This window comes from Cryptomeria japonica, chromosome 6 (assembly GCF_030272615.1).
Source record: "Cryptomeria japonica chromosome 6, Sugi_1.0, whole genome shotgun sequence".
NCBI classification, from domain to species: domain Eukaryota; kingdom Viridiplantae; phylum Streptophyta; class Pinopsida; order Cupressales; family Cupressaceae; genus Cryptomeria; species Cryptomeria japonica.
In genome coordinates, this window is record NC_081410.1 from 14,170,829 (window position 1) to 14,195,208 (window position 24,380).

At 35.0% G+C, this 24,380-nt stretch overlaps 1 protein-coding gene across 1 annotated transcript in view; it reads left to right on the forward strand.

The window, feature by feature from the left end:
- Positions 1-15,970, forward strand: part of LOC131070205 (protein DETOXIFICATION 19-like) — a 37,878-nt gene extending 21,908 nt beyond the window's left edge. The window contains exon 8 of the mRNA XM_059221882.1: positions 15,532-15,970. Within this exon, the coding sequence (XP_059077865.1) occupies positions 15,532-15,600 (69 nt within the window). The 3' untranslated portion in view covers positions 15,601-15,970. The remainder of the gene's footprint in view (positions 1-15,531) is intronic.
- Positions 15,971-24,380: the final 8,410 nt, after the last annotated feature.

Consider the following 24,380-nt stretch of genomic DNA (forward strand, 5'->3'; position numbering starts at 1 on the left):
CTATTGTCCTTATTTTTGTTTCCAAAAATGAAGGACCACTACATGAAATTTTTGTGAAAAAATGAAAAAATTTACTCTATGGCACGCTTCCTGAGGCAGAATTTCGACTAATCCTTGGACTGGCTTAATCCTTAGCCCATCCTCAAACTACGTTTCGAATTTCATCAAATTCTAGGTTCGTTTGCTATGTCTTTCCTTCAATTTCGGGTTTTAAAATCCCGACTGCAGGTGGAGAATTTTCTTCAAACTGCAAGTTTTAATGATATTCATTGTTTTGGTTGTTGTAGGGGAATTTTTAGCTTATTACATGTGCACTTTTATTAAAAGATGTTACTTGCAATTTGTTTTAAATTTCTCTTTCTTGTTTTTGTTATTTTTAATCGTTTTTTGGTCTTGTTTAGTTAAAATAGGGATTTTTTGGCTCAATTACAAGTAAACTTGCAGTTTGGTCTAAAAACCCCTACTTTAATGGTTTTTACATGTAATAGGGATTTTAAATCCCCATTACATATGTGCAAGCATTTCTAACTTGTTGTAGGGATTTTATTTCCCTTTTACAAGTAAAAACTTGCATTTCTCTCCAAAAAACTCTATTTTATGCATAAAGTGCATTTTTGACATTTTTAAAACTTGCTATTTGGTTCAAAAAACCCGAATTTGCCTTGTAAGTGAAAAAGTAAAAAATAAAACTTGCTATTTGGTTCAAAAAACCTGATTTTGGCCTAGTGAGTGAAAAAGTGAATTTTAGAACTTGTCATTTGTTCTAAAAAACCCGATTTTCATTCCCTTATGCATTTCGAACTTGTCTTTTTCTTCCAAAAACCCAATTTGCAAGAAAATCATTTTGTTGAACTTTTCAAAGCAAATTTTGTGGAAGATTTGTTGGAGGAGGAAGGCGTTTTTGCTTCTACCCTATTTTCATGCATTCTTGGATGCTTTTCACACCACATGGAGGTTGTATTGACTGGTTTTTTGCCCCAAATCAGCAAAAACGTGTTTCCAAAATGTCACATTTTGGGGGATTAGAACTTAATAAAGCTGCATTCTTCTAAATCGTTTTGAACTATCCTACCTAGGCGTGGAGTTTAGGATAAGTTTCAAGCTATTTAATGGGCCATCAAAGATGCAATAGTTGCCACGTTTTTTCCACGTGATTCCTTTGGCTGCATATTGGAAGGGTTTGATGCCACGAATCTTCAACAATATGAATCGTTTTTGCAACTTATACTAAGGCATTGAGAATAGAAGAGGATTCATTAGGGTTTGCTACCACGTTTTTATGCAAAAGGCATTTTTCCCAAAAACGTGGCAAGGGTTTTTGCATTGCAGTTTGTCTTATTTTATTGGTGTGTCTTCTCCATTCCAAAGATTGTTGCATTTTTTGAGAAGCATTTTCAATTTCAAGAAAGGTATGTTCTCTTTCCTTTCTTTCCTTCATTTTGTTATTTTCTTGCTTTCTTAGTTTTTGTCATGTCCCCTTTCTAGAGTGGACATCGGAGACGAAGGAGTTGGCCTATCATTGGAGTCTCGTAGGCTAGCAGAGGTTGATTGGGACTCATTCAGTGCATATAGTGATTGGATTTTGGCTTTACAGGCAGTTTGGAGCCAGTTTGGAGCAGTTCCTAGATTTTAGGGGGTATCCCTAAATTTTAGGAGGTCGTGACAGTTGCCAGTCGTGAGGTTATTCATGACCTTTTAGATGGTTTCAGTTTCAGGAGATTTGGGTGTGTTTCCTAGTTTCTAGGAGCATCCCTAGATTTTAGGGATGAGACTGCCAGTTGATCCATGATTTCCGACTTCAGTCACAGACAGGTGGCAAATTCCGTTTCAGGTTTTTGGAGTCATTTGAGCCTTCTACAGCTATTTGGGATATATTTTTAATATATTTAAATATTTCTTAAGTTAGCGTTTAATTATTTAAATAAGGCTATGTTTATAGCCATTTTGGAGTGATAAGGGGTTTTTGGCCTCATCTGGATGCGTATCCCTTGGTGTGATAGCTCGTTGGAAAGGTCTTGGACTTTTCTAAATATTTCTCTTTTGACTCAGATCCTTTCGGTGAACGGATTTCTTTATATTTGAAAAAAGGTCATTTTCTATGCACTTGACAACTTAAAATGAGAAATATAACATTTTAACCCTAAACGCCCCATTGAGTCACTTTTAGGGTTTGAGCTTAGTGGGAAGGTGTTATAAGGAAGTTGAGACCTAATTCTTATCATCTTTTACACATTTTACATCTTGGATTTGAGATTTGGCTCTGGAAGAGCTTTTCAGCATCTGGGACGCCAACCCCAATGCCTTGCCTGTTTGGGACGTAGCCCCCAATACAGTGGTTTGGATTTGTTTGCAGCTATTAGCATCTTGAAGATTGTACGGCATTCTTTCTGGAGGTTCAGCAATTCTGACAGAGTTCAGCGTGGGGTTTGGGGTTTCTAACCAGTTGGTTGTACTTGGCAGCCGTACGGCTGTACCTGGCAGCCACTTTCCTTCCCACGTGCAGCACTTGGAGGGCTGGAATCTTGCCACAACTTCATTCCTAGTTATGTTACTCTTTCAGCATCCAGGTTGGAATTATTCCTGATTGTAATCTTCCTAAAATTATTGGAAATCTTCATCTGGTCAAATATTTGATTTTATATTCAGAAATCTGCCTTGAATCGAATTTGTTTTGGCTGTATATGAACTTCATTTTCAGTACTTTGTTCATGTACTTGTACTTCATTATTTACTTGTTGAAAAATCATCAAAATACAAAAAGAATTCAACCCTTCTGCAACTTCTGTCTATTTCTGAAAGAAAATATTAATAAGCAGGAAAAATCAATTTAAATAAATAAAAATTACAGCAGATTGGTAAAAGAGATCCATCAGGGATCTTTCAGTGGTATCAGAGCTTTGATCTTGCCAGCCTGTTGGGTGAAGATCAAGAGTTCTAATTCAGATTTGAGTTTAGTTTGGTTGAAAATCAAATTGGACATCATGACAAGGTTGTTTAGAAATAAACAAGCAGGAAAAGAATTTGAACAAACACCTTCAAGGAGTTCCAGACAGTCTAAGGGTACAACTCCTTCAACAAGTACAAGGAGAAGGTCTGCTGCCAAGACATTCAATGATATAGTTATGAACAACTATGATAAGTATTGCTCTCTTCCTAAAAAGATACGTGACCACCTTTCCTTCACACAATTCATGGGTGTACCAGTTGAAGATGACTTGATGTTTTCAAGTCCACGTCATCAACCAAGAACAAAACAAGAGTCAATTGAGAGCAAGGGAAGCAAAGGAAGAGGAGCAGATATGATGTTTACCAGTGAGATTGGTAGGAAACTATTTGAAGATTTTGAGAGACATGTAGATCCAATTGGTGCCTCTTTGGTTGGTTACAACGCTGTCCCATCATTTTTGTTGGAAGATGTGAAGGAAGAGTTTGTAACTTCAAGCAATACACAAGACATTCATGAGAGGTTTGATGAGTTTTCAGATTGCCCAAAGACTGATTTTGAATCAGCAATTGATGAAGAACATGAGGTTGAAATGGACAGCGTAAGTTTGGATTCATTTGTCACACTACTTCCTCTTCTCAATTGGGAAGACCATGAGGAAAGTCGAAATTTAATGGTGTGTAGTGAATCCAAAGATTTGTCACCACAGTATGATCATAATTCTGAAGTCCATAACAGCAGTGACCTAACTTATCTTCCTCAAGATATGACAGCCTTTGGTCATGAAGAGAATAGAGATTTGCATTCTACATTTGCGGGTGCTTATGGTACAAGCATGGGTTATGCTGATGCAAATAATACAACTCACCATAAGTCTGATTTTGTGTACTTTGGGGCAGCTGATATAAAACATTGCCAAAAGTTGAACGAAGATTGGTTACATAGAGCTGCCCAAGCAAGACACCACCTCCAAAGAGTCAAAGAGCGTCACAATCGGTTAGATGACGCAAGGATACAAAGAGAATCATCCATTAGATCTTTATTTCTTCCAAGGGAAGAAAAGGACAGCGAAGATATATTGAATGGAAATAGAAATCAGTTTGATTTTCTGAGTTTGATCAGCAATTTTCCTTCATCTAATGAGTCAAATTTGAAACCTTGCATTGAGAACATTCAAGTTGGGAAGACTAGGTGTGAAGTTTATGAGTTGTTAGGTGGCATTCATAGTGGACCAGCCACTGAAGGTTTATCCATGTTGCAGAACAAAAACATCTACTATTCATTTGTGGACTTGTCACCTCTTTCATATGATAGGGCAGCGATGTACTTATTAATTGGTGACTCAGTTTTCTTAGATGTGATAGTGGGCTATGAAGATCAGCGTGTAAGAGACTATATTTGGTGCATGGCTAAACAATATATTTATTTGGCATCCTCCAATGAAGACATACTAACTTGTGGAGAAATTGGGCAAGTTGCAGCCGCTGATCAAAGGTTTTGGAGAGGTTTCCATCACACTTTGCTTGTTGGAAATTGTCTTATTGATGGGTCCATTTCAACATTGAAGATTGGTGGTATTTATGGTTTCACAGTGGCTATAGAGAGACACGGTATCGAGGATGCCTCTTACTATCATTGTCTCTTCATGACAGATGGATGTGGATTTAGTTTTATTTGGGATCCAGGTGTTGATTCATTTGATACAACGTCTTATAGGGATTATAGTATGTTGCTCGAGATATTAAGATTATATGGCACTTATATCAGAGGAGAGCAGCAGGAGCAGTTTATGTCCTACAGGTGGTTTGTGTGGGATCATGGTATAGACATGTGTAGTACCTTCCTTTCGTGGATCCTACATGGGTTGCTTCACTTCAGATGTATAGATGTAGTCGTGGGTGTACAATGGTTGTTGACACTTGGACGGTATGTTCGGAATATCACGAGGATGGAGCTGGAGTTTACCCACTATCCATCTCAGTTTATCGAGCAGAGTGGGACGACAGTTGATCCACAGGTTGATTGTCATCAGATAGCTGGCGTGGATGAGTTATGTGATGTTACTCCTAGTGAGTACTTTGAGCCAGTTGATGTGGCAATTTCACCTGATTCTCTAGACAGGGTGATTGTTTCATTGCTAGTTGGTGATTACATATTTTTAGATGCCAGCCTGGACAGTGATGATTTTAGTCAGTATTATATATTGTCTAGTGAGTTGGCATTAGATCTTCCGGCACATCAGCAGCAGTGTGTGGCAGTTGTGTGTCACTTGTGTCAGATGGGGTCAGATCACAGAGGGTCTTCCATGGATTGGCATTCATTGGATATTATGACGGATGTTATGCATGTTGGTGATCACAGACACACTAGTGGTCTTGGCATTTATGGATATTTGATCTATGGAGATGATATAGTTTTCCATTGCTCACTTGAGGTATTCAGCGGGAGCTATGCTTCGCTCTGGGACCCAGACAGTGTTGATTTGACAGCACAGGTGCTTCAGCATTTTGAGGAGCCATTCCAAACCGGGGCATTGCATGTTGTTTATATCAGAGATGAGCAGCAGTTACATGCAATGATTTGTTTACATCTTATTTGGGATGGTGGAGGATTGGTGTTTCAGTTGCTTGTGGGCAAGCAACTCCGAGAGGGGAGGCTTGTCATGTCCCCTTTCTAGAGTGGACATCGGAGACGAAGGAGTTGGCCTATCATTGGAGTCTCGTAGGCTAGCAGAGGTTGATTGGGACTCATTCAGTGCATATAGTGATTGGATTTTGGCTTTACAGGCAGTTTGGAGCCAGTTTGGAGCAGTTCCTAGATTTTAGGGGGTATCCCTAAATTTTAGGAGGTCGTGACAGTTGCCAGTCGTGAGGTTATTCATGACCTTTTAGATGGTTTCAGTTTCAGGAGATTTGGGTGTGTTTCCTAGTTTCTAGGAGCATCCCTAGATTTTAGGGATGAGACTGCCAGTTGATCCATGATTTCCGACTTCAGTCACAGACAGGTGGCAAATTCCGTTTCAGGTTTTTGGAGTCATTTGAGCCTTCTACAGCTATTTGGGATATATTTTTAATATATTTAAATATTTCTTAATTTAGCGTTTAATTATTTAAATAAGGCTATGTTTATAGCCATTTTGGAGTGATAAGGGGTTTTTGGCCTCATCTGGATGCGTATCCCTTGGTGTGATAGCTCGTTGGAAAGGTCTTGGACTTTTCTAAATATTTCTCTTTTGACTCAGATCCTTTCGGTGAACGGATTTCTTTATATTTGAAAAAAGGTCATTTTCTATGCACTTGACAACTTAAAATGAGAAATATAACATTTTAACCCTAAACGCCCCATTGAGTCACTTTTAGGGTTTGAGCTTAGTGGGAAGGTGTTATAAGGAAGTTGAGACCTAATTCTTATCATCTTTTACACATTTTACATCTTGGATTTGAGATTTGGCTCTGGAAGAGCTTTTCAGCATCTGGGACGCCAACCCCAATGCCTTGCCTGTTTGGGACGTAGCCCCCAATACAGTGGTTTGGATTTGTTTGCAGCTATTAGCATCTTGGAGATTGTACAGCATTCTTTCTGGAGGTTCAGCAATTCTGACAGAGTTCAGCGTGGGGTTTGGGGTTTCTAACCAGTTGGTTGTACTTGGCAGTCGTACGGCTGTACCTGGCAGCCACTTTCCTTCCCACATGCAGCACTTGGAGGGCTGGAATCTTGCCACAACTTCATTCCTAGTTATGTTACTCTTTCAGCATCCAGGTTGGAATTATTCCTGATTGTAATCTTCCTGAAATTATTGGAAATCTTCATCTGGTCAAATATTTGATTTTATATTCAGAAATCTGCCTTGAATCGAATTTGTTTTGGCTGTATATGAACTTCATTTTCAGTACTTTGTTCATGTACTTGTACTTCATTATTTACTTGTTGAAAAATCATCAAAATACAAAAAGAATTCAACCCTTCTGCAACTTCTGTCTATTTCTGAAAGAAAATATTAATAAGCAGGAAAAATCAATTTAAATAAATAAAAATTACAGCAGATTGGTAAAAGAGATCCATCAGGGATCTTTCAGTTTTCTTTCTTAGTTGCATTTTTGGATATGTGTTGTTCTTCCCCCAAAAATGGTTTTTGTGAGAGAAATCTTCCCTTAGTATGCAATTTTCGAATTGCATTGTTCTTCCCAAAATTCCCTCTTTACTTGTAATCGAGATTTTTAATCCCGATTACAAGTTCGCTGGAAATTCTTGTTCTTCCCCTACGGTTAAGGATTTTAACCATTTTTGGTTAAAATTCCAAGTTGAAAAGTGTGAAATACCCCTCCCTTTCAATTTCGGGTTTTAAAAACCGGATCACATGTTGAAGAGTTCTTCCCATTTTCATGAAAATGACTTTCCCTGATTTTCCCATTTTTATCCATTCATGTTCCCCATATCCATATTTTCCATCTCCGTCATTTTCCGCAAGTCAAAATCTCATTTTCCATCCATTACATCATTTGCAATTTTACAAGTGTACTTGCATTCAGGTTTTAAAACCCCGATTTCATGTATGTTCTTTCCAACTTGTATACTTGCGAAAATTTCCCCAAGATCCGAAATTGGTCAAAGTCAAGATTTTCCCATTTCCATATATTTCCCCTCTTCCTCTCACAAAATCGTGAAGTTCTAAAATTGAATTTTTACCCATTTAGAGAAGGAAGAATGATATTTGCGGCTGACTATGATGTTGCCTTAACTCTTTTAAGTCTTCATCACAGCATTCCAGGTTCACAATCAATGTCAGATTTGCCGGCATCTCTAGCTCCAAAGAAGATGAAATATAAATATGACAAATATCAGAATGAGGTAGCACCTTTCCAGGTTTCTTCTCCTTTGGATCGCATCAGAGACACGGAAATAGGGCACGTTGATATGTCAGAATTCGTCAAGAGGGTAGAAGATCCACAGGATAATAACTTGCAGCGGCTGTTGGACAGCCATATCCATCATGCATCTTCTTTCTTGGTGGCTGCCCTAGAACCTGAGGTCGTTCTTGCCTGTGCCCATCATTTTGATAAAGAGTCAAGAGTCATCAAAAATGATGATGGCGAAGCTATAATTCATCTCGATGCAGATACAATCGAGAAGGTCTTCAGAATACCTCCTGCACTTGTTTATATGGAAATCTCCAAAGAAAGTGCAGCGGAGTATTATGTGAAGAGGGAAAAAGATTGCAAGCGACACATCAATAGGTGGATCCAAGAGCCACGAGCCTCCTTCTCAAGGTGGGCGAAGTTGTACCGCTGCGATTTCAAATGGGAGATTGGAGACACCATAACCCTCCTCAGCAGGATGATGGGCCTTGAGCATTCCAATGTCTTTGAGCCATGGATGTACTAGTTTATCATGTTCATACGACAATCTCATCACATTTCATGGGGAGAAGTCATCAGCGATGCCTTGTGCGAACAACTTGCAGTAGTTCCTACCACCATGACCTTCATGAATTCATATTTGGTATACTTAGCATCATCACTTAGACACTTTCCAGGTCTTTCTACCAAGGGTGATCGCTCATATACCAGTTTGAGAATATTATGACCAGTTGCCATTGAGCCCAGCAAACTGCATTTCAGAAGAGTCCAAGATGCATTCTTCGGATATTTCATGTGTCAGTTTTACAAAAATCTTAGGAACAAGAGAGTATCAGATGAGGCATGGGACAAGGTGTGTGAGTATGGATGTTTGTTTCTGCAGTTTCCCACCTTCACCTATATGAGGATCGGATGCTATGATAGTCAGCCATACATGCTTCCCAGATACCCAACTGATAAGATCATTCTTATGGAGTTGGGAAGATAGATCATGGCTGTCCACACTTTTCAGTCTGCTAAGCACAAGGTTGGAATGGGGATCTCTACCACAAACCCATTGAAAATTGGCCGGTATTCCCTTATCACATCTGTGAAGGCTAAGGCCATAGATACTGAATTGCAGGAAATCAAGCTCAAAAGGTTTAAACCTAGAGCTGATTTTGATTATAGGGGTATGAAGGAGAAGATCAAGAAATCTTTTGTGCATTTACATCGCATTGAAGACATCTGGGTAGATCTCCGAACGGAAGCCGAAGTTCTGAAGATGGATTACTGAAGGCTCACTATTGAGCAAATTGTTGATTTGAACTTGGTGGATATCCCACAAGGGATGATTGATGATGGGCACATACTTGATCCTGAATACATTTCACGGAAGGTTGAGGAAGCTCCACTTCCTTTGATCCAATGGTCGCACAAAGAGTGCATATCCATCCTTGACAGATTTCAACCTATCTTGGCCAACACCAACGCATGGTTGAAAAGTAATGCTGTTAGACTTATTAAAATCAAAGTTGGTAAAGAAGATGATTCTACGAGGCCTCTTGGATGGAAGTCTGAGATTCAGGTTGACAACAAGGAGGGTGCTTCATCTTCGAGCACAAGGATCAAGTTACGAGTCATTCGTGCAGTAGTGCTTCCTCCTAAGGAGACGACAGTTCGTGGGAAGGAAAAATCACGATTCTATGTTCAGGTAATTGATCTGGATAATTCAGAAGAGGGGCAGCAATCTGATGATGCTCCCAAATCTCCAGTTTCAAACTCGCCTCATGAGATCATTCCACCAGTTTCCATTGAGACGCCTCTTTCTCCTCCCGATTTGCTTGTGGATGAATCTCCTCAAAATGCAATTCCCATTTCAGCATACAAGCCATCTCCTGATCATCAACGAGAGAGTGTGTTGAAAGTTCCTGAGAATATTCCTACTTGCATCCAATTATCAGAAATTGATACTTCCACTTCTGGTTTTGAGGAATTCATGAGGCAATCTTCATGCCCATTGGTAACTGAGCAAACCGTGGTCGCTGTCCAAACAGATATTCCTCCCAGGATGACCATGGTGATTCAAACAGAAATTGCTTCTCCTTTGCCTATGGCTGCTACTGAAGGGGAGTTGATGACTTTGCCTCCATGGCTTAGTTCTTTTACCCCAAAAAGGAAGAAGCAAGAAATCTCACCTGATGCCTTTGATTATCAGCAACTCAAACAGTCCAAATCCAAAGTTGCTAAGAAGGCCAAGACTATCTCCAGAGTAACTGTTGACAGTAACAAGATGAAGGTAGCTGAAGTTGTGGAACCTATTGCAGATAAGCCACTTGAAGAAATGTCAGCAGTCGATTATAAGGTTACAAGGATAGAGTTGGGAAAACAGACGCATGAGGTCATTAAACATGATGCTCAGTTTTTTGTTGCTTCATTGGTGCAAAGGTGTGATGATCTTCTAGCAAAGAAAGACAAACTAGAAGAGGAAAACCGACAACTTATGGCAGCCATTCATAAAATCACAAAACCTGTTGCCAAAGGGAGTAACTCCATAGGTTCTTTTGGTTCCCAAGAATCAATTCATGGAGTGGAAAGGGCTGCTTAGAAGGTACAAGCACTGGATTCCTGGGTTGATCAACTTCATGATCTATGTGCACAAGTAATGAAAGACATTTTTCAGATGATGTCTAAGTTAGAGACCTTTGAGGAGAAACTGGATCAAACTTGTAATACTTTCAAAAAGAATCTGGAAAGTGTTGAAGGAAATTTGACAATCTGGCGTACCATGCCCCAACAACAGTTGAGTGTTCTACAGGAGCATGCCATGATCTCTTCCAGGGTCATGTACTTGGAATTTGAAGAACTCCTGAAAAACAAGACCCTTGTTCTTAAATCCCTCATTGAGGAGATCGGTGATGTAAAAAGATTTCGGGGCGAAATTTACCGAGATATTGTCTCACATTGTGAAAAGGCCTCTTGTAACATAGTAAGTCAGGATGGAGAGCTGATTCCAGAAGAAGTTCTTGCTGATTTACAAATGAGGATTCATAATGAATGGAGGAGCAAACAATTCACGGTTGCTTCAATTCAGACACTGATGAAACACCAAACCTTTCTGCGTGAAATCTAGTCTATCTTGGATAAAAACAATTATGCACTCCTCCGGTGTCATGACACTATTGTGAAGACCATGGTTGTTGCTAAGAACACCCATGAACCAAATCTCGAGGAACTACAAGCGAGCATCCGTAAATTTCAAGGATTTGTGTCTTCACGTGCTTCAACTTAAGTGTTTTTCAACACTTGGTTGAATTTTCCCCCCTTTTTGTATGCATCTATATTTTTGTTTTGACAAGTTACATGTAAAAGTATTTTTTGTAAAAAGCAAGTTACACATTACTTGCACTTTTGTAATTACATGTAAGGCAACTACAAGTTGTGTCCGATTAGGACTGTAGTTGGAATAAGTCTTAGTTAGTTGGAATAACTCTTAGTTAGTTAATGAAGTCTCAGTTAGTTATGAATGAGTCTTGGTGGTTGAGAGAATCTCTCAAGTTAGTTAGAATCCTCCCACCTTTTTCTCAAGGCTCCTCTTCTATAAATACTTGAGGGGTCTATTGTAATTATCATCTTTTGCGAAAGCAAGCAAAAACTCTACCAAATTTATAGCAAGAAGTCTTTGAGCTTATGTATGTGAATTGAAGGTTTTGAAGAATAATAAAGAAGGATCACTCAAGTTTTGAGTCTTTGAGCTACATGTTTGAGTTTGAATCTTTTTATTTCTTCTATGCAAAGTGTTTCTAAAGGAGCTTAGTCCAATCTGATTTGAAGTCTTTGAGCTGCAAGTAGAGAAGATTAATTAAAATAAGAAAATCTTTAGAAGGAGCAGCAAGTCTTTGAGCTTGCATTAGTTCTTGTCTTTGTGTTGAAAGAATAGATTATTCCAATCTTTGAGTTGTTATCTTTTATTCGTTGTAAAATTTAGTATAGCAAAGGGTAGATAGGACTTCACATAATCAAGACTTTGAGCTTGATATTGCTGTCCCATCCTGAAGGAAGTGACGGAAGTTTTTGCGCTTTCAAAAAACTTCATTTCCTTTCTCTCATTTCACTTGAAAGTGGTTACTATTGTTCATATTCAATCGCTATTCTTTTCTGTGAAGAGAAAAGGATATTGTCTTTCTTGAAAAAAAGAAGAAAGATTGTTGTCCCATCCTATTTTATTTCCAAAGTTGTAGTTAGATAGGGGTGGCCTTTCCTTAATTAGGAGAGTTTTTACTCATGTGCTGTGGTTGAAACCACAATTTTGTATATTTCCCCAAGTGTACAAAATTTTCAACCAACAAAACCAGCACAATGGAAGCTTCAACAATGATGCATGCAACCTGAGGCATCTCCCAAATGGTATGGCCTGTTGTAGAATTCAACTTGCAACCAAAAAATCAAGAACATAATGTCCCAATCTGCAAATTGGTGAAGAAAATCGCCCAGAGAGTATGGTGAGATAGAGCCATTATCCAGAATGCAATGATCGACAAGTAGGAGATATGAATAAAATGATGCTTCAGCCACCACGTCCAGCAACACCAAAAAACACAGCAGCAAACAAACTCCTCAAATCCTCGCAAAATGCAATCCACAGGAACACCAAGCAATCCACAATATCGAACCATAGCTAGGAGTGATGTCTCACACTCGAAACTGCAAGGGATAATCTAGGAGGTTTTCACCGTCGAAGAAGTCTGGAGTCATTCTGACAGCATAACATTATAATTTCTCTGGATGATGAAATGAGGAGCCAAGCACCTGTATATATAGATTTCCAAGTCTGAACTTCAAATCCAAATGCCTCCAAATTCACCCCTTCAAATTTGCATTTCATTTCCAAAGTGGACCCAAGTGTAGCGTCCCCCTTAAGTCAAAACCATGCCTAGCAAGAGGACCACGATTTTTGGCATGAAAATATACTTGGTTAAATAAAAATAAAGTCTCCACATTCACTTTGGCGTCCTCCTTCATAACACAAATATTTCGCCTAGCAGACTTAGGCAAATCATATTATGCACAATTCTCAATAGCATTAATCAGTAATAAAATAATTAATTATAGAACCTAAAGGATAAGGAAATAATATTTAATTAAATAACTTATAATTCCAATACTGATTATCAAAATCAAGGATGAAGCTAAAATAATTAAATATAGAACCTTAGGATAAGGAAATAATATTTAATTAAATAACTTATAATTCCAATACTGATTATCAAAATCAAGGATGAAGCTATGCAATGAAAAGCACTAAACTGAACTGGATCAGGATCCTATCCAAGCCTGCCAAAAATAGAAATGCTCAAACTGTCACTTACTAAAAATATTAAGTCATGAAATACTGCTCTGAAAAACATGATCTTCGCACCCAGAGAAAGAGCTTGGAAAGCTTAGTAAAACTGCACCATCCTGTCAACCAAATCCTAACTTACTAAAAATAGTAAGTTCACACTTCACCATAGAATCAATTGCATGTTATGCCACCTTGGAGTTCATGGAAAACCCAAAAGGAAACCATAAGCAGAACCGAAGAATTCCCTCTTGACAAACCCTAAAAAGCTCGTGTAGAACTCCTCAAAAGTTGGAAACCCTAATTCTCCTTTTCAAATAGCCTATGGGTCTCCGGAATAGGCCACTGGACCATTGAATGAACATCACTGAGAAGGGGACATTACAAAAAACCCATAAAAAGTGTTATCTCGTTGATGATATACAATAGGCCTATTTTTCAGTTTAAATATGAGAAATTTGTCTTATTAATTCATAGGCCTATTTTTCAGTTTAAATATGAGAAATTTGTCTTATTAATTCATATAGGCCTATTTTTCAGTTTAAATATGATAAATTTGTCTTATTAATTCATCACTTAACTTTTGCAGAACTCAAGTATACTGATGAAATGAAGAAAGCCTTGAGTAACATCGCATATAGAATAAAAAGTTAAAATCAAAACAAATAAGTATAGAATTATAAACAGTACCAATTGGAATACATTTTTAGGCGTGTTTTGGTAAAACTAAGCTACAAATATGGCATCCAACACTATGTAGAATGTGGACTTGAACTATGGAGAAAGATATCTAGAATTTTATAGTAAGTCAAACAATTTCAAATATTAGAACATAAATTATATGAAATTAATTTTATATAGATCTTCTGTCTGTATTCCATGAACACCTCTGCTAACAAGATGAAAATTGATGAGCTAGCCTACATAAGTTGGGCATATTGATGAGACGATTGACAGCCACAATTATGAATCTTAGGTCCTCTGACTTTGGAAAGCATGTGATGAATTCCACAGACACTTGCTTGCACCATTAATTGGATATGGGTAATGATTACAGCAGTCCCAGGTTCTTGACTGTTATCTTCTTGTGTTGCTGGCGTGTACCAAACGTTTCAACACAAACTTTTAGACATCTCCAGTAGACTTGCCCAAAAGAAAAGAAATTTCACCTTGTGGCCAATGAGGCTTGAGGAATCCAAAATGACTGCCAATTTATGTTGCATGAAATTTTCAAAAGTTATTGGTATTCATTTTCAAATGTTTTGACCAATATAGGCCCAATAATTATAATGCAAAGTATCTTCTCTTGTCCATGCTCTCCCAGTGTTGGATGTGTTTAACTTTATATCTTTGGGTGATAGGGCCTTATTTCAATTCCACTTTGGCTTCTTGAATCCAGTCAAGTTGTAAAATGGACTTATACCAAGTGAACTTTTCCATGTTGTCCCGGTCTTGGATGTGTTTATACCTTTGGGTGATAGGATCTTATTTCGATTCTGCTTTGGCTTCTTGAATCCAGTCCAGTTGTATAATGGACTTGATGAAAAGGGGTTTAACTTGTTTTCTTCTGGGGTGTAATTCTTCTATGTTGGAAAGTGCTCTTGCAAATGAGGATCCTAATCCTCCATATAAATGATATCTATGTCATTACCCATGTATGTTGTTCTTCCATAGGGAGTTACTTAAGACTAACATGATCAATTTTGACCCCGATGTGATTCCCATCAAATACCTATGCCAGTTTTTGACTGTGTGCAAAACCATATTCTTTTCATAATTTGACTTGTTTGCATTCTTACCCTTGACATGGCGACTCTGAAATGTTTATGGTTTGCCTTCTCCCATAGAAATTGTATAGATTTTAAAAATTAAAGTATCAGATTCTAATTGTTTTAAATTGATAGGTACAAATATTGTTGGAATCTAATTTATAATAGCAACAATAATAAACACAGAATAATATTATAAACTTCATATAGAGTTTTACAATTTCATTCCCAAAACTACCCCAAATTAATGAAAAACTAACTATTATAACAATAATATTAAATAATAATAATAAACCATTAAATTATTAAAATGACTTTTCTTTTCTTTACGTAAATCTTAATATTCCAAGACTAGATAGAATTTTTGAATACAACTATAGAAGCTTTGATCAGATCGAACCTATAATTAGAAACTTTACCAAAGGGAATCCAAAATTAGATTCTCTGACTATGATTATGATGAAGTTGGACAAATTGGGAAGTCATGCATGAGGGAGTAAACTTTTAAATTAGAAAATAATTTCATTTCAGCAATTCAAATATTTTTTCTTACTCTCGCTAATTCTTGCTCATCATCTGAAGACTTTGGGGAGAGGATTCTTCTCTCATAAGCTGATTTAAATTGTTTTTAAAATATTTCAGGTGCAAGATGCCCAAGGTCGACTTGGTGGAGATGCAAAAGAAGAGCTACCAAGAACAATCAACCCATGAGATGATGTTTTCTGTCTTATATAAAGCAGTTTATATGATCTTTGCCAATGCCCTATAAACTCTTTATATTAGAGGAGGAAAAGAGAATAGATGAACTACTAGTTTTAGTGATTGTCTAAAAGATTATTTATTGATATTTCACTTAATTTAGTGCATACATTATATGTTGGATTCCAAAACAATTTGATTAACTATACCAACAATGTTATCTTGGAGTAACATTAATTGAAATGGGTGGTGCAGGAAAATAGTTTCTTATAACAATATCCAAAGAAATGGTGTAATAGGGTGAACTGAGAAATTCTGAATGGTAATCAAATAATGTACTTACGAGTGTAACAATTCCTCCAATTTTACTTCATTCAATCAAGTAATTTGGTCAATTTTAGATTCCACTAAAATAATGTAGTGCTCTATAATAACCTGTCTTAATTTCAATTTGTTCATTGAAATCATCTTATGAACTACTTTTCTTGTGTGAAGATAAAAACATTGAAGTCCCATCCAATGATAAAATCATCTAATAATTAAAATATGAATATTCTATAATGAGTTCCCAATTTTTATATTATTTAAAAGTTTAGACTAGTCGAGGTAGAACGACTTCTAGTGTAAAAGTGGTTTCAGTTTTAGATAATTCAATTATTAATTAATTATGATTTAAGGTAATTTCTTAACTTTGTTAATATATATGATTTCATTATCTTTTTGTTTTGTATTAATTGAGATAATTCCATAATTAGATGGAATGGAAAGATTCGAAGTCCTAACTTTATTTATATGTTTATCCTTGTCTTTTTTTTTATATCTATGTATTTATTCTTTAAAAATCCTTACATTTCAAAATTCACTCATCTATATTGTTTTTACTCTTCTATTACTGAGATATTATAAGACCCCTTACATATCAACCTCATATTAAGTAATCGTTGAGTGAGATAAATTATAATACAAATTCATAAATGATATTTATTCTTCAAGCTTAGTTGATAAAATTTGTTGAGATTAGGTTTTATATACTTTACATATCTTAAAGAAGTAATTATTTAATTATTGTAATTTTGTGTAATGTTGGATCATCATGAAGTGGGATAACATTGAGAGAATCTCAAGATTCATTTGTTGGCTCACAAAGAAACTTGTCATTTATCGTATGGTTATTATAAGAGGTCATTCAAAAGGAGGTGACTAAGTGGACTAGAAGGATTATCTCTGACCAACTACATATAGTTATGTGTAAGAGGTGTATAAGCATATTTAATTCTCCTACATGGACTCGTTTGAGAGTTATGATTGACACCTTGGCCATAGGGATCAAATACATTATGAGGGAGTTGCATTCTATTTTGGGAGGAGATATTGTTAGAGATGAGCACAACAGGACTAGTTGGAATGATATTTGGCTCATGGTTTTAGATATCCATAAGTCATTTCGTTGTTCTCCTTGGACTATAAATTGACATCTTGGGAAGGATGAAATGAGGTTACGTAGTGGAACAACTTCCTACACTAATCTTGAGATGAGGGTAATGCAAAACTTTTACAAATCTTTACAACAATTATAGAAACTTAATAGAAATAAACATAAATAGAATGCATACCACGACACAATGATTTATGTGGGCAAAACCCTTTCTAGAGAAAAATACCACACACCAAAAGCCACACAATATATTATTCAGAAATCAACAATAAATTACAATATACTTGAAAAACGAGCTTCTCATGGGAGCATCACCAACAGAGATCCAAAGGTAACTCAACTGCTATAAGACTCTGTAATATCCCTTGGCTAATCTGACCCTGTTTGGCTTATTTGAACCCCAAGGAATATTGTCAAACACTTGGCATACAATGTTTGAAGCCGCTGTTATGAATTTTTTATTTATCTTCTCTGGGTTTGTAGGCTACAAATGAAGTTATGGAAAGCTTCTAACAATGCAAGGTTGTTATAGAAATGATATATTAGTTGTTTTAGACCTTCCACACATATGTAATGACTGAAATTAACTAGTACAGCTAGTTGACATTAAGACAAACACTTGTCATGCATCCCAATGTATACCTACAACCATTAGGCATTTAATCAAACAATTGGCATGAAAGCTAAGTGGCTGATCAATGTTGAATGTTACCATGAATGTGGAATATGCAAATTATATCTTCATTAAACATATGCAACCTCCAAGTATTTCATGATATAATCATAATAGAAAATGATGCAATGAAGTAATGATTTTCTAATATAATGACCATAGATAGAAAACCTGGAATTTCAATGGCTGCCTTGGTATATTGGTTTGATTCTCCTCATATGCAAATCCCTTGTCAAATATATATAGCTGTTCACCTTTCTAAATCCCCTTCTATAGAACTCGAACTACTGTAGCGCACTATTCATGCGCACTGTTCACGGCACTGTAGCGCACTGTTCATGCACACTGTTTACGGCACTGTAGCGCACTGTAGTCTCTTTCAATTTGCAAACAAACTCTGAAATAAACCCTCCAATCAGTTCAATATTGACTTCTGAATGAAGCCAACTCTCACAAGCATAATCCGATGATATTGCACACCCTCTATATGTTGTTACAATGAAGAAGCCACGCTCTCTAATGCCGACAAGCCTTGAATCCTGCAGAAACCCTTGGTATTCTACACTTCAATGCTCCAGAGAAACTCCAATCACATAATGAAGTTCGATTCCTTTTGCACACTTATATTTCCTCAAGAAGTTCGAACTTCTTCAAAAAGCTCTTAATTAACATTAAAATGTTATAATATTTCATTGGCATCAATGATGTAATTAAACCTTGGGTTATGTGCTCATAAATTATTAATAAACTTGGCCCCCTTATCATGATAAATAGACCCTCATTTAAGTGCTTTATAATATAAAGTCATTTTATAACTTAATAATATAATCTCCAAATAATTAATGTTTAATTGAGCCAATTAAACATTAATATCTCCATGAATACTTTGTATTTTCAAACGTCGTCTGAACTGGGAGCTAACATGAGGAGACTGCATATGACCATATCCCCTTTACTAAAAATAGCAGGGGTCCATCTCTAACATCCCAAGACTTACTAAAAATAGGAAGTAGAGCAAATTATGTCTGAATGATGCCAAACGAAGACCAAACCGAAGCACTCCGAACACTAGAGATGATACCAATCCTCAAAAGACCCTCTATCCAACACATTAGCCTACGAGGGTCAGGATAATAGGCTAATCTCACAAAATCCAAGTCTACTAAAAATGGGGACATTACAAACTCTTACACACAACCTTCATCTCACACACCTAATTTATAGGAGATACAATAGATGAAATTGTCAAACGGTATTACAAAACCATGGACTAAAACAACCCAAGAATGGCACCCATCTTATCTCCAATACAAGATGACCTATCATGTGTCAATACACACACCAACACATGTAACTTTCTTTTACAACTCATTTATGTATCTAACATGTTTTATATTTCCTATTTTAGCAAACCCAACTTTTGGAAGCCATAAATTTTGAATCGAGTGCTTGATTAATGAATGTTTGTAGCACGGGAAATATCGTGACGTGATCTATCAAGGTATAAATAGCTACACTGGTTATGGACACTTTTGGTCTATTTTGGAGCCTCTAAGGCCCTCAAAATTGAATTTGAAACTTTCATTTGCAACTGTAAAAAATAGAAACTTTAGTATCTTCAAATCTAGACATGATCTTGCAATGAAAATTTATCAACATGCTTATCTAGCTAATTCGAATCTTTGGGAAAAAATATCGGGCCAATTCGAATTCAAATGAAAAATTACTAAAAATAGTAACCTTATGTATATGCAAGGTTGAGACGCCAATTTCCTAATATTTTCCCACTTGTCGAACACCTTGCAAGAGCAAAGGGAGTATCTACACAATAATTCAATTGCTAGGGGCCATAAAGCCCATAGACTCCGAACACCATAGGAACTTATCTATGCTCACATCATTAGTTAAAGAATGTGTAACATTCATCGAAGTCACTACCTTAACCAACTTCACCTTGACATCCTCAATCATATCTCTGACAAAGTGATACTAAACTTCAATGTGTTTGGTTCAGGCATGAAATGTCAGGTTCTTAGCTAGAAAAATTGTACTCTGACTATCACAATAAATTGTCACTGCACCTTTTTTATCCTAATACTTGAACACAACCTCTTAATCCAAATGGCTTCTTTAAAAGCATGAGTAGCTGCTATATACTCTGGTTTAGTATTGGATAAAGCAACCACAACCTATCACTTACTCATCCAACTAATTGCACCACCGAATAATTTAAACACATAAACACAGGTGGATCTTCTGCTATCAATATCACCTGCCCAGTCTAAACCCACATAACCATAAATATCAAGGAATATCTCATCTCCTACCAAATTAGAATGATAACACAAAGAATACTTTGAGGAACCTTTCAAATATCCAAAGACTCTTTTAACTACATCCTTGAATGAACTCTACTAGGATAAGACATATATCTAGAAATAACTTCCACTTCTTGGGCAATGTCTAGTCTAGTGCAAATCATAGGATACATCAAACTTCCAACTGCACTCTCATTAGGCACTCTACTCATGTCTTCCATCTCTGGCAGGGATGTAGAACAATCTAAAATATATAATTTCTTTCCAACTGTAAAGATAAAAATATTGATCACAAATGTTTTTTATAACACGATTGCTTGTTAACTTGGATCTCATTGATTTAGATGAGTAAGAAAATATGTCATGAATATTTTACAAAATTTGGAGTGGTGATTCTATGTACAACTTTGTTGCACTCAACAAGTTGCTTCATTTGCCATTTTGTTTTTCCACTTCACTAAGTACTCTTTGTACTTTTTCGTCATAGTATTTTTTATCATTTGAAAATCCACTATTGCCTCAATCTAATCCTGATTCATCTCTAGAAATTGTTGTGTCCACTCTCTCTTTGGGAAATTTGAATTTGTTTTCATGGCAAAGGTACAAATTAACACAATTAAAAACTGAAGTCTAGAAATTCAATTTCATAAAAAAATATATAAATTTCCTTACAAATCTATGAGTTCCAATCTTTTTCCAATTAGTTTGTTGTAGGTTTCTTTAGTAAACCTCTCCTTTCACAAAGGAACTAAATCTAAACCTCCAACTAGAAATTCCTGCTCTCATCTTTTAAAATCAGCATCATGTTTGTCTTTTATTGTATTAATTGCATGTTATTTATTTAATTATGCAATTTTTGTATGGATTGAGTAGAATCTATTACTCCATCTTTCAAAATATATAGTATCTCTTAGGTTATCTACCTCCTTTGTGTTGTAGCCATATAGTATTTGAAAATGACTTTCGATTGTACTCTTATTGATTGAGTCATTGTAGGTAAATTCAGCTTGTGTTAATATGAAGTACCATTGATTCGACTTCTTTTCTATTTAGCATCCAAACAAATTCTTAAGACTTCTATTGACAACCTCCACTTGCCCATTTGTTTATGATGTGAGGTCAAACTAAGACCCTACTTGGTATCTATCTTATTCTATAGAGTGTGCCAAAAAATGACAGGAATTGTGTATCTCTATCTGTAACAACGGTCTTTGGCAAACCATGTAATCTAATTACTTCTCTAAAGGACAATATGGTAATGTGCATAACATCATGTGATTTTTTATATGGAATAGTGTGTCATCTTAAATTTTTTATCTATTACAAAAAAAATGGCATCTTTATCTCATCAAGTTCTTGATAATCTAGTAATTAAGTTCATGCTCACATATATATTAAAATTACAAGAACAAGATGGAAGATATAAGAACACGATATATATTTTAATTAAAATAAATAAATAAATAATTTAATCTGGGAACAAGATATATATAAATTTAAAAAGATATATATATATATATATATAAACTATTTAAATAAATAAAATATTTATTTAATTTGAGAACAAGATATATATTTTAATTAAAAAAGCATCCTTATCACTTATACGAACAAGGTGAAAGATATATATGTCTCTAGACACCTAATATTCATTCCCCATACAACCATTGACCATTCACATACCCAAGATCATTTTCAAGGTCATATGGTCAACTTTATACATGTAGATTTAACCCTTGTCTTCCAAACATTCAAATTCAAATTCAATTGAATTCCATTTATTTTAATAATTGTTGTGAGTTGACTAAACCCACTTTTGGATTATTTGATTCTATGTGCTTGTATGTAAAGGCATTCAATTGTATTTATTTACACATATCTACCATCCTAGAAGCATTCAATGAGCGATTAATAGATAAACACTTCAACTTGGTGCATAAAAAGGCGTAATGAATCTTCATACATAATTCTAAGGTAAGTTTTTCTTGCTATATTTGATCCATTACACACATTTTTTAGGGTAGACCTAGGTACACATATCTTGTTGTGACATAACAACAATCCTCTAAAGATATTTTAAAATACGATCAATCTCAAATATTAAAAACAAGTAGAATGAATAAAGAATAATTAGGTGGTGATAAAGACACAAACTCGGTGGATTCAAATCTAGACAAAAAGACAAATCAACATATGTGATAGAAAAAACCTAATCTATAGAATCGACCCTAAATAAAGTTCAAATACAATATAAAACCCCAAATGTTACGTAAATAAAAAAATGACATTGCTAAATAAAGAATAGTTTAAAATTCAACATTGTTTAAATAATCATAAAATTAAATTCTCTTTTTCATTATATTTATTTTCCATGTTTAACATCAATTATATACTATATTTATCTACAAATCTTATTTATTAATTTATACTAAATTGTAAACCAAGATCAAACTTTAAAAAAACCCTATTTTTCTATACAAATAAATAATTGTCTATCTCAACATATAAATGGCATTATACTTAATTGTTATTGAATTCCTATACCTATTAAATGTATTAGTAATGAGCAGTTTAATCCTTAGTAGAATTTTTAATAACTATTTAACATTTTGAAAGACCATGGTTTATTAAATTTCTCTTACATCTGATATTTAATGAGTCAAAAGTTTTTGTACTATATGAAATCCACCTATATTTTCAACATGTAAAATTGACCAGCACTTTGTCATGGTTTTTTCGTACTTTATGAGATTCCCTTTGAGGTTATAACTTTTCTAATACAATGAACGACAAGTTATGTAATTTTCAAGATAAGACATAAAACATTTCCTTTTAAAATGACTAAGTTATGGTCTTGTACATAGCATAAAACAAAAATAATAAATTTGTAAGTTGTTTTTGTCTTTTATGTTAAATAATTTGTAAGTTGTTTTTGTCTTTTATGTAGTCTATCTAAATTCTTTGTATCTGGATGAGAGTCAATCCAAAATAATAAATCATAAAAAAAATTAGACTTTTGGACGATATAAAGTAACGTTCACTCTCATTTAATAGATTGAATTTGGAAGAATACAAAAAAAAAAAATTTAAAATGAATAATATATATTTTAAGAATAACATTTTATAATGGCACCCCTGTAGTTTGTTTTTTGTTTTCTGCTGTTGTTTCTGATTTCTAAAGACTTGTTTCCTTTTTGTTGATAGTTGCTATTAATTGTTGTTATAGTGATGTTTCTGCACTATGATTTTTAATAGTTTTGCTATGTAAAGGGTAAGTGCCCTTATTCTCACTGTTTTTTTAATCAAAAACACTTTATAATGTCACATACAATTTCACCACTTATGAAGGAATTAATTTGTTCAAACATTATCCAATCAAAATTGTTTCTTTTTAATGTAAGCAAGTTTTTAAATTTTTTTTGTGAATTGAGTTATAATAAGATATTTTACACAATGTTTCCTCAAATTGAAAGGAAGCAAGATATATGGAAACACATCCTAGACTAGTCTTAGAGGATAGTATTATGCAAATTTTTGATCTTTACAATTGTGGAATGGAGAAACACGTATAAAACATAAACAAAATTATACCACAACACAAGTGTAGAAAACCATTGTAGCAATTTATGAATGACAAATGATAAGCATAAAATATAAAAAATAAATGACAAAAACTAATAATATTTAATTATGATCACTTATTTAATGTGCAAACTAACAAAAGATTCAAAATTTTGCTATCATGAAATTTATATGTGACTTATATTTGGATTGTCAAATTAAATGAACGGTGAAAGATTTTACTAGCATCCACAAGAGGTCAAGTAGTTTTGTTGAAAATTAAGGTGAAACTATAGTAATATTAACTTCGACAAAGTGTATGCAAATCTCAAAATAGTTTTATTGTCCAAGATTACTCGCAAAGATTATGTGGCAGTGCATTCAACAATAATATGAAAGATAAACAATACCACAAGGGACATAAAATTTACGTGGAGAAACCTTTGCAAAAAAAATCCATACCCAAAGAGATTCAAAGCTTGTATTAAACTTAAATGAGTTTACAACAATACAACTTCTCACTTAGAATTTTAAGAGCACTTTGTTACTTCAACAACTTGCAAAACAACTTAACTTCTAGTAACAAGTACTCAATTTATAGAAGAGAAACGATGAAAATACCACCATGGTAGCTCAAAATGAGGGTCAAATTCACCTACAAAAATAATACATCTCGCATCATGAAAAACTTATAAACTTAGCCAAAAAATATAAATGAGCACATGGTCTTCACATGAACACCTAACCAACAACAATTCAAATTTGGTCAATAATGAGTGTTTCATTACTCTTTGATGGCTTCAAC